At 34.5% G+C, this 12,133-nt stretch overlaps 1 protein-coding gene across 1 annotated transcript; it reads right to left on the bottom strand.

Moving 5' to 3' along the window:
- Window positions 1–2,971: 2,971 nt before the first annotated feature.
- LOC134259482 (complex III assembly factor LYRM7-like) lies at window positions 2,972–11,483 on the bottom strand. Its single transcript, XM_062742060.1, has 5 exons — window positions 11,403–11,483; window positions 4,928–5,000; window positions 4,733–4,803; window positions 4,174–4,255; window positions 2,972–3,308 (listed from the first exon to the last, which is right to left on the bottom strand). Exons 1-5 carry the CDS (start codon window positions 11,427–11,429, stop codon window positions 3,178–3,180), a joined length of 384 nt encoding a protein of 127 aa, XP_062598044.1. The 5' UTR covers window positions 11,430–11,483; the 3' UTR covers window positions 2,972–3,177.
- Between the last annotated feature and the right edge of the window lie 650 nt (window positions 11,484–12,133).

Genomic DNA, 12,133 nt, shown 5'->3' with positions numbered 1-12,133 from the left:
AGTTCACTTGAGAGGCTCAAGTGAGCTTTTCTGATCACATTTTGTCCGGTGTCCGCCTGTCTGTCTGTAAACTTTTCACAATTTCGACTTCTTCTCAAGAACCACTGGACCAATTTCAGCCAAACTTGCCACAAAGTATCCTTGGGTGAAGGGGATTTAAATTATTAAAATGAAGGGCCACACCCTTTTCCAAGGGGAGATAATAAAAATAATTGTGAAAAATTAATGGCATCTTTTTAAAACCTTCTTCTCAAGAACCACTGGGCCAGGAAAGATGAAACTTATATGAAAACATGCTCAGGTAGTGTAGATTCAAGTTTGTTCAAATCATGACCCCCGTGGAGAGGGCGGGGCCACAATTGATGACCAAAGTTTAACATTGGAATGTATAGGAAATATCTTCCTCTCAAGAATCAGTGGGAGTTTCAGAGATTTTCAAGCAATATCTAGACTTTATTATGCTGCATTTCCCTTTGGCAAAGGAAGAAGTATTTACAAGTGTTTAGGAAAAGTAAATGACCAAATCATTAGCAAAGGCTGTAATAATAACTTTGCTGATTGCATGTACTTTGTACCTTTAAAAAGACATCATTTCTGACATTTTGAACAAATATTTATGTATAAAGCAATCTGTTATGTGTCAATACAAGAGGCCCAAGGGCCTTGAATCGCTTTTCTGATAAATTGTACAACCTATCACTTGTATTTGAAGCCTCTAACCCTAAGTATCCTAAAACCCAAGTTGCATCAACTGATAAAAAGTTTGATGATTCTTAGCCAATTAGAACTGAAGATATTTTAATAAAGCTATAAAAAAAACATGAGTAGGTCACAGTGACCTACTTTAAGATTGAAATTTTCTGAGGACTCAAGATGCATTAATAGACAAACTAAGATTGAAGATTCTAAGCCAATATGTATTTGAGATATTTAAAAGTAGGTCACCTTGACCTACTTTTTGGTCGACATTCTCCGAAAACCCAAGATGCATCAACTGACAAAGTTTGATGATTCTAAGCCGATAAGTACCAGAGAAACTTAAATATAGCCATAAAATGTCTGAAGTAGGTTATCATGACCTACATTTTTGTCGACATTTTTCAGAGTCCCATGATGCATCTGCTGACAAAGTTTGATAATTCTAAACCAATAAATACCTGAGATATTCAAAAGTAGGTCACCGTGACCTACTTTTTGGCCAACATTCTCTGAAAACCCAAGAGGCATAAACCAACAAAGTTTGATGATTCTAAGCCAATAAGTACCGCAGATTCTTAAATATAGCCATAAAATGTCAAAAGTAGGTCATCATGACCTACTTTTTGGTCGACATTCTCCGAAAACCCAAGATGCATCAACTGACAAAGTTTGATGATTCTAAGCCAATAAGTACTGGAGATACTTAAATATAGCCATTAAATGTCAAAAGTAGGTCAATGTGACCTTCATTTTGGTTGACATTTATCAGAGGCCTAAGATGCATCTGCTGACCAAGTTTGATAGTTCTAAGCCAATAAATACCTGAGATATTCAAAAGTAGGTCACTGTGACCTACTTTTTGGTCGACATTCTCTGAAAACCCAAGAGGCATAAACCAACAAAGTTTGATGATTCTAAACCCATAAGTACCAGAAAAACATAAATATAGCCATTAAATGTCAAAAGTAGATCACCGTAACCTACTTTTTGGTCGACATTCTCTGAAAACCCAAGATGCATCAACTGACAAAGTTTGATGATTCTAAGCCGATAAGTACTGGAGATACATAAATATAGCCATAAAATATTGAAAGTAGGTCACTGTGACCTAATTTTTGGTCGTCACTCTCCGAAAACCCAAGATGCATCAACTCACAAAGTTTGATGATTCTAAGCCAATAAATACCTAAGATACTGAAATACAGCCATAAAATGTCGAAAGTAGGTCACAGTGACCTACATTTTGATCGACATTTTTCAGAGTCCCAAGATGCATCAGCTGACCAAGTTTGATGATCGTTGGTCTTAAGGTAATCAAAATATGCCTTTTAAACAATTTGAAAACAAATGCCTGCAAAATTCTGAAAGTAGGTCACAGTGACCTACTTTTACTTAAATATGTTTTAAGGTCCCAAGATGCAGCAACTTACAAGATTTGATGATTCTAACCCTCTCAGTGTCTGAAATAATGGGATGAAATATTTTTAAAAGGATAAGTCATAAAGTTCAAAAAGTAGGTTACGGTGACCTACTTTTAAGTTGACGTTGTTCAAGGACCCAAGATGCATCAACTGACAAAGTTTGATGATCATAGGCCTTAAAGTGTCCAAAATATGCCTTCAAATCAATTTGAAAACAAATGCCCGCAAAATTAAAAAAGTAGGTCACCGTAACCTACTTTTGAGTTAACATGATGTTAAGTCCTAAGATGCATCAACTTACAATATTTGATGATCCTAGTCCTTATAGTAAGCAAAATATAGACATTTTCATTAATTGTAAATTTAGGTCAACTTTGAAGTGACCTTGAGACCACGCCCTTTGCCCCAGGGTCATGCCTTGAACAACTTTTAATCTTCAGGATATCCTGATCATTGTATGTAAGTTTGGTGAAAATCTGCCTGGTGGTTCTGGAGAAGAAGATTTTTTTGCAACCAGTACTTTTGGTTTTGTTTTCCTGATTATCTCCCCTTGTTTAAGGGTCCCAACCCTTATTTTAGTATAAATGGTAGCCCTTGGGCCAAGGATACCCTGTGACAAATTTGACACTGATTGGCCAAGGGGTTCTTGAGTTATGGCCCATATTCTAAAAAGTTAACGCACACCGCACGACGCACACCGCACAAATGGCCATAGCATTAGCTCTTTGAGCCTTTGGCTCAGAAGAGCTAAAAATGGAATTTTATTCTATAAATGAACAAAAAGTGAATTCTGTTTAAATTTAGGTATTTAATAACAAATAAATTATTGAAATTTGTAATACAAACTAATACCACTGTTAACACAATGCATTAAACAATCAGAATAATGCAATTCATGTACTTAATATTGCTTCACATCCCTCAAAAGGCAAGTTTCTCACTTTAAATAAGTTTCACATAACAGTTTATATCTAACAGTATGATAGACACAGTAGCCACTGAGTCCGGACAATGTCAAGGTTCAGAGAAATACACTAAGGTTGGATATCTGCATTTCTCATGATCCTTTAGGTTCTTTGATATCTTCGCATTTTCTTGATTTTCGTGTCCTCCTTTCAATTGGAACAACTGCATCAGGGTTAAACAGATAATTTGGCCTCTTGTGAGTTTCTTCTCTGATATTCATTCCTGAAAGGTGTAAGTAAATATATAGGTGTATGACTATCTACTCTTTATTATTTATTTCAATATGACTGAAGACATAAATACAAATACACTAAATATGTACTGTGACTACATAAAAATTCTTGGTATAAATACTAAGTATATTTTTTTCATTTGTGATATTGAGTTCAGCAGTCTATATTTAAACAATAGTCAAAGCATTATTTTGATAACTCGCTCAAGTTGACAACCACTGAAGGTTCTCACAAATTCACTTTTAACTGAATATTTCTAGAAAGGGTGTGTGACGGGTTGTCTGTTTTTACTAACATTTGTGGTCTTACAAGCTTGCACCTGATGCCCCCTTATGTTTAGTTAGCTACAGTTAGAGCCATTATGAAAACCCTCATGATGATAGCTGAGACCCCTAAATATTAATCTGGATAAAATAAAGCAATTACCTGGACATCTACTAAATTATTTCAACACTGTTGATCATTTAGATAAAACGAAATAAAATACACAAGCAAAAAAAGGCCAACATTTTGTTTGATTTATCATTTTATTTTACTTATGATATTCAGAAAAAAGTCTAGCAAATATATCTTGCATATTTTCACAAGGTACACCTACTGATTTCAAATAAAGTGTCTATCTTCAGAGTAGACAGAGAACTTGAAGAAAAATTTGGAAGAAATAACTTTTCAATAAAATTTTGAGGAAATCTGTTGATATTGAATACATGTTCTTAACCTCCCTCGTGAAAAACAAAAAAAATCTTATCTTCGTCTGTTACCAATGTTAATTAATGTTTCTGTCTATAAACTGACAAATTAAGAATTGCCGGTTTTATTTTTCATTATTTTTTTTTAAGATTGAGAACTCTTACTGAATGTATTTTCATCCACTTTTTCCAGTTGAACAAGTTGAGTTCTCATAACCATTTCCACATCTTCTGCTGTCTTATATAACTATAGAAAACAACAACACAGTGTAGTTATCAAAGTTAGGCCATTCAAAGTTCTTTCTATGTTTAGTGTCCATATACTGGATTTGAGAATATGAAATTCATTTCCTTTTCCAGTTGTGTACCCAAATTGTTTTTGTTTCAATAAACTAATAGTTTAACTTTCTTACAATTCAAAGTGATTTCTCAGTTGATGATGAAATATTCTGGGATTGTACTTAAATGTGTCTTTCCTCTATTAGCATGTGTATTTTTCCGGATTTAAAGATAGGTTTTTGATTTTAGGGGTGGATGCTAAACAAAGTAAAAACTGGAATGGGCATGGCCTTATAGTACATCTGTGTTCATAAAATTGTGCTGAAGTGGAATAAAGATATAAATTACAGAAATATAGTGCTATCCAAAAGAAGTTTGTTTACATTGGTATAATTTTACTTTTTAATTAAATTTAAATTAATGACCGTGTCTTGAGATTTCATACCTTGAATATTTCTTCTTCATTTGTCACATTTCTGTTCTCTCTGAAGCCATTATTTATTCTCTCCCTACAAACTACAGTCAAGTATTTCAAATATAACTTTCTCTCACTCACTAGATAATCATGAGATACAATCAGACCTGCATGCGTATATGCTAAGATATATAATATAGTCTGTATTATGATATTATTCCATACCTTTCAGTCCAATGTCATCATTCTTAAAAGCCCTCTGTCGTACTCGATGTAGTTTCTTGAAGATTGAAAGAATCTAAAATAACAAACAATTCGTCAACATGAATTTACTGAAATAAGAAAGATGCATAACATGTATCTTAATGTAACAATACATGTACAGTCAAGGGATGAAAATTGAAAAATACATGTTTGAAAATAATGAAAAGTGCTCAAAAGTCCATTCAAATAATACAGATCAGAAGCAGGGCAAACATGGACCTCTAAAACATCAGGGGTGGGATCAGGTGCCTTAGAGGAGTGAGCATACCTGTGTTCCTCATCATCATTGGGAAAAATCTATGGACAATTCAGTGTATTTGCTGACAAACGTCATTGTGACCCAAAAAACTGGATACAATAAACAACGTGAAAGTTGTAATTTACTTCTGGCATTATCCTGTTATTAGCATCGCGATGCGAATAATTTTTGACGTTGTTGACGTTGTTGACGTAAATAAAATTATAATTTTGCGAGCTTAGAATTAAAAATTTAGTCTTTAAACAACAATATTTATGGATTTTATGCTTATTCCGTTAATTCCCACTCTCTGTCATCGGCTTATACATAAGTCATGTCTGAAAGAGGAACGAAAGACAATTCTGCATGGGAAATTGGTTACTTCCGTGATATTTTTAGAAATAACCTTATTCTCAAGTACGGTATAAAAAAAATGCATTTTTGATAATTCGGAATAAATGTCTTCATAAACAAAACTATAAATTATATAACTAAAAAATTCAATATATATGTACTTTATTTTGTTATAAATGAGTTGAGATAAATATATAACGGAATAAATGTCTTCATAAACAAAACTATCAAAATTTAATATATGAACTTTATTCCGTTATAAAAAAAAGTTGAGATAAATGTATTAACGGAATAAATGTCTTCATAAACAAAACATGCAAAACTATACTGCAAAATTCAATATATGCACTTTATTCCGTTAAAAATAAGTTAACATAAATATATTACGGAATAAATGTCTTCATAAACAAACTATCAAAATTCAATATATGCACTTTGTTCCGTTATAAATAAGTTGAGATAAACATTTAACGGAATAAAAGTCTTCATAAACAAACAATCAAATATCAATATATGCACTTTATTCCGTTATAAATAAGTTGAGATAAACATTTAACGGAATAAATGTCTTCATAAACAAAAGTATCAAAATTCATTATATGTACTTTATTCCGTTATGTAGAAATAAGTTGAGATAATTGATAACGGAATAAATTCAAAGGTCTTCAAAAACAAAACTTTCAAAATTCAATATATATTTAATGTCTTGATATACGGAATAAATGCTATCCATTGCGATTACATGTAAATGCATAATACATTTTAGTACTCTCATTTATTCTTTTTCTGATGAATTTCATTCATAAAGTAACATGTTTAAAATTTTCATATCGGATATTTTATTTCTGCACGGATTTCAATGTACAACGTATTCCAGAACAGGTTAGGAAGTAAAAGTCCTTTGTTTGTACGTTGCGTGACAGTGAAAAGAAATCCCGCACGCTTCAGTAGAGGTAGAACATTGAAGAGTCGCTCAACACGATCGTCTACTACACTTTTAAGAAAACTGAATGCATTGTGAAACCAAAAAAAATATGTTGTAATCTCTCTCTTTGTGAGGCTTATGATCTTGATATTTGGAAACGTTGTCTCTCTATATATACTCCTGTTATTAGCATCGCGATGCGAATTAGTTTTGGGGTATTAAAATGTTCTTCGTCTCTCTATATATACTCCTGTTATTGGCATCGCGATGCTAATTAGTTTGGAGGTATTTTATTCATTAAAACGTGTCATTTTAAGAGTGATCCCCCCAAAAAAGCCAAGCCCGATTTTTTTCTGATGGTATCCCCCAAAGAAACCCTTTTCCCGGGAATACTTCCCTTTGTGGAGCTTATAATCTTGATATTTGGAAACGCCGTCTCTCTATATATACTCCTGTTATTAGCATCGCGATGCGAATTAGTTTTGCGGTATTTAAAATGTCACTCGTCTCTCTATATATACTCCTGTTATTGGCATCGCGATGCTAATTAGTTTGGAGGTATTTTAAGCAGTAAAACGTGTCATTTTAAAAGTGATCCCCCCAAAAAAACCAAGCCCCATTTTTTCTGATGGTATCCCCCAAAGAAACCCTTTTCCCGGGAATACTTCCCTTTGTGGAGCTTATAATCTTGATATTTAGAAATGCCGTCTCTCTATATATACTCCTGTTATTAGCATCGCGATGCGAATTAGTTTTGCGGTATTTAAAATGTCACTCGTCTCTCTATATATACTCCTGTTATTGCCATCGCGATGCTAATTAGTTTGGAGGTATTTTAAGCAGTAAAACGTGTCATTTTAAAAGTGATCCCCCCAAAAAACCAAGCCCCATTTTTTCTGATGGTATCCCCCAAAGAAACCCTTTTCCCGGGAATACTTCCCTTTGTGGAGCTTATAATATTGATATTTGGAAACATCTCTCTCTATATATACTCCTGTTATTAGCATCGCGATGCGAATTAGTTTTCGGGTATTTAAATGTCCCTCGTCTCTCTATATATACTCCTGTTATTGGCATCGCGATGCTAATTAGTTTGGAGGTATTTTGTTCATTAAAACGCGTCATTTTAAGAGTGATTCCCCCAAAAAAGCCAAGCCCCATTTTTTCTGATGGTATCCCCCAAAGAAACCCTTTTCCCGGGAATACTTCCCTTTGTGGAGCTTATAATCTTGATATTTAGAAACGTCGTCTCTCTATATATACTCCTGTTATTAGCATCGCGGTGCGAATTAGTTTTCGGGTATTTAAATGTCCCTCGTCTCTCTATATATACTCCTGTTATTGGCATCGCGATGCTAATTAGTTTGGAGGTATTTTAAGCAGTAAAACGTGTCATTTTAAAAGTGATCCCCCAAAAAAAGCCAAGCCCCATTTTTTGTATGGTATCCCCCAAAAACCCTTTTCCTCTATAATACTTCCCTTTGTGGAGCTTATAATCTTGATATTTGGAAACATCTCTCTCTATATATACTCCTGTTATTAGCATCGCGATGCGAATTAGTTTTCAGGCATTTAAATGTCCCTCGTCTCTCTATATATACTCCTGTTATTGGCATCGCGATGCTAATTAGTTTGGAGGTATTTTGTTCATTAAAACGTGTCATTTTAAGAGTGATCCCCCCAAAAAAGCCAAGCCCCAGTTTTTTTTATGGTATCCCCCAAAGAAACCCTTTTCCCGGGAATACTTCCCTTTGTGGAGCTTATAATCTTGATATTTGGAAACGCCGTCTCTCTATATATACTCCTGTTATTAGCATCGCGATGCGAATTAGTTTTGCGGTATTTAAAATGTCACTCGTCTCTCTATATATACTCCTGTTATTGCCATCGCGATGCTAATTAGTTTGGAGGTATTTTAAGCAGTAAAACGTGTCATTTTAAAACTGATCCCCCCAAAAAACCAAGCCCCATTTTTTTCTGATGGTATCCCTCAAAGAAACCCTTTTCCCGGGAATACTTCCCTTTGTGGAGCTTATAATATTGATATTTGGAAACATCTCTCTCTATATATACTCCTGTTATTAGCATCGCGGTGCGAATTAGTTTTCGGGTATTTAAATGTCCCTCGTCTCTCTATATATACTCCTGTTATTGGCATCGCGATGCTAATTAGTTTGGAGGTATTTTGTTCATTAAAACGCGTCATTTTAAGAGTGATTCCCCCAAAAAAGCCAAGCCCCATTTTTTCTGATGGTATCCCCCGAAGAAACCCTTTTCCCGGGAATACTTCCCTTTGTGGAGCTTATAATCTTGATATTTAGAAACGTCGTCTCTCTATATATACTCCTGTTATTAGCATCGCGGTGCGAATTAGTTTTCGGGTATTTAAATGTCCCTCGTCTCTCTGTATATACTCCTGTTATTGGCATCGCGATGCTAATTAGTTTGGAGGTATTTTAAGCAGTAAAACGTGTCATTTTAAAAGTGATCCCCCAAAAAAAGCCAAGCCCCATTTTTTGTATGGTATCCCCCAAAGAAACCCTTTTCCCGGGAATACTTCCCTTTGTGGAGCTTATAATCTTGATATTTGGAAACATCTCTCTCTATATATACTCCTGTTATTAGCATCGCGATGCGAATTAGTTTTCAGGCATTTAAATGTCCCTCGTCTCTCTATATATACTCCTGTTATTGGCATCGCGATGCTAATTAGTTTGGAGGTATTTTGTTCATTAAAACGTGTCATTTTAAGAGTGATCCCCCCAAAAAAGCCAAGCCCCAGTTTTTTTTATGGTATCCCCCATTTTCCCGGGAATACTTCCCTTTGTGGAGCTTATAATATTGATATTTGGAAACATCTCTCTCTATATATACTCCTGTTATTAGCATCGCGATGCGAATTAGTTTTCAGGCATTTAAATGTCCCTCGTCTCTCTATATATACTCCTGTCATTGGCATCGCGATGCTAATTAGTTTGGAGGTATTTTAAGCAGTAAAACGTGTCATTTTAAGAGTGATCCCCCCAAAAAAGCCAAGCCCCAGTTTTTTTTATGGTATCCCCCAAAGAAACCCTTTTCCCGGGAATACTTCCCTTTGTGGAGCTTATAATATTGATATTTGGAAACATCTCTCTCTATATATACTCCTGTTATTAGCATCGCGGTGCGAATTAGTTTTCGGGTATTTAAATGTCCCTCGTCTCTCTATATATACTCCTGTTATTGGCATCGCGATGCTAATTAGTTTGGAGGTATTTTGTTCATTAAAACGTGTCATTTTAAGAGTGATCCCCCCAAAAAAGCCAAGCCCCATTTTTTTTATGGTTCCCCAAAGAAACCCTTTTCCCGGGAATACTTCCCTTTGTGGAGCTTATAATATTGATATTTGGAAACATCTCTCTCTATATATACTCCTGTTATTAGCATCGCGGTGCGAATTAGTTTTCGGGTATTTAAATGTCCCTCGTCTCTCTATATATACTCCTGTTATTGGCATCGCGATGCTAATTAGTTTGGAGGTATTTTGTTCATTAAAACGCGTCATTTTAAGAGTGATCCCCCCAAAAAAGCCAAGCCCCATTTTTTCTGATGGTATCCCCCGAAGAAACCCTTTTCCCGGGAATACTTCCCTTTGTGGAGCTTATAATCTTGATATTTAGAAACGTCGTCTCTCTATATATACTCCTGTTATTAGCATCGCGGTGCGAATTAGTTTTCGGGTATTTAAATGTCCCTCGTCTCTCTGTATATACTCCTGTTATTGGCATCGCGATGCTAATTAGTTTGGAGGTATTTTAAGCAGTAAAACGTGTCATTTTAAAAGTGATCCCCCAAAAAAAGCCAAGCCCCATTTTTTGTATGGTATCCCCCAAAGAAACCCTTTTCCCGGGAATACTTCCCTTTGTGGAGCTTATAATCTTGATATTTGGAAACATCTCTCTCTATATATACTCCTGTTATTAGCATCGCGATGCGAATTAGTTTTCAGGCATTTAAATGTCCCTCGTCTCTCTATATATACTACTGTTATTGGCATCGCGATGCTAATTAGTTTGGAGGTATTTTGTTCATTAAAACGTGTCATTTTAAGAGTGATCCCCCCAAAAAAGCCAAGCCCCAGTTTTTTTTATGGTATCCCCCAAAGAAACCCTTTTCCCGGGAATACTTCCCTTTGTGGAGCTTATAATATTGATATTTGGAAACATCTCTCTCTATATATACTCCTGTTATTAGCATCGCGAAATTAGTTTTCAGGCATTTAAATGTCCCTCGTCTCTCTATATATACTCCTGTTATTGGCATCGCGATGCTAATTAGTTTGGAGGTATTTTGTTCATTAAAACGTGTCATTTTAAGAGTGATCCCCCCAAAAAAGCCAAGCCCCAGTTTTTTTTATGGTATCCCCCAAAGAAACCCTTTTCCCGGGAATACTTCCCTTTGTGGAGCTTATAATCTTGATAATTAGAAACGTCGTCTCTCTATATATACTCCTGTTATTAGCATCGCGGTGCGAATTAGTTTGGTGGTATTTAAATTATTTTTTCCTCTAAATTTTACTTCCAACAATTTAAAATCATTCAATGTTAAAATATTAACTCATTTAACGCTTCTGACGTTACGTAAAATAACGTCAAAAATTATTAGCATCGCGATGCTAATAACAGGATAATGCCTTACTTCTTAATGTTCCAAATTCTACTTTTAAAAAATATTTTCGAGGAAATTCTCGTTAAGTAACATTTTTTTCACCTGACCTCTTCGTCTTATAGCTCTTACACGACTATGGTTTTCAATAGGCTGTTGTATCAATTATAAATTAATTTTCGCAATTTCAATTAGTTAAAAGAAAGGAACGTTGAATGGTTAATACTGCGATTTTTACTGTGATCTCCTGCTATATTATACTGCATATTACAAACCTGTGACCGTGTTACCGGTTGTGCCATGATTGTATGATTGTTTACGAAATTGCAACCTTTACTATCTTCTGAGACTGAAGAGCTAGAGCTCTATCAATCTCCCATACAGAGTTGTCGTTCATTACTCTCTCGAACACCTGTCTCAAAATTTTCTACATAAAAGAACAACGTGATACTCCTTGACACTAAGGATTTTTTCAAATTAAACGGAGTTTTTAATCTACTTAGTAAATGTCTACCTTAAAGTCATATATGGTGTATTTTTTGCTAAGTTCAGAAAACTAAATTAGAATGTTTTAATTCAGTACTTTAATTAAAATATAAAGATATTTGGACTTTAAAAAGTTTTCTGAGAATAAAAAAACCCAGCCAACTTATATAACAACTCAGCATTTAAATAACATTACTTCTTTAAGGGGAAAAAAAACTTTTATGCAGATTCCTAATTTTTTATTAATTACATGTAATTCAAATAAATTAAATGTTATCTTTTATTATAATTTAAGTCAATAGAACTCTGTTAATATATGGAAAAAAATAATTGATAGCATTTTCCTCTTCTCATGTAGAACTTTTTCCATAAAATCTGCTTCCTACATTTACAGTCTAATAATGGGACACAGTAAGTGTTCAATTTGAAGTCCAAAAGCTTGTTGGAAGACCAAAGCCAAATTGTTAATGAGGAACTCTAGCATCAACTTCAGGGTACTTGTGTGTAGAATCAGGAAGAT

The sequence above is a fragment of the Saccostrea cucullata genome, unplaced genomic scaffold (genome assembly GCF_032062105.1).
Source record: "Saccostrea cucullata isolate Sc308-1 unplaced genomic scaffold, CSIRO_AGI_Scuc_v1 ctg12235, whole genome shotgun sequence".
Classification (NCBI taxonomy): Eukaryota; Metazoa; Mollusca; class Bivalvia; order Ostreida; family Ostreidae; genus Saccostrea; species Saccostrea cuccullata.
Note: the sequence above shows the minus strand (reverse complement) of the source record. Positions and strands in the feature narration are given on the sequence as shown.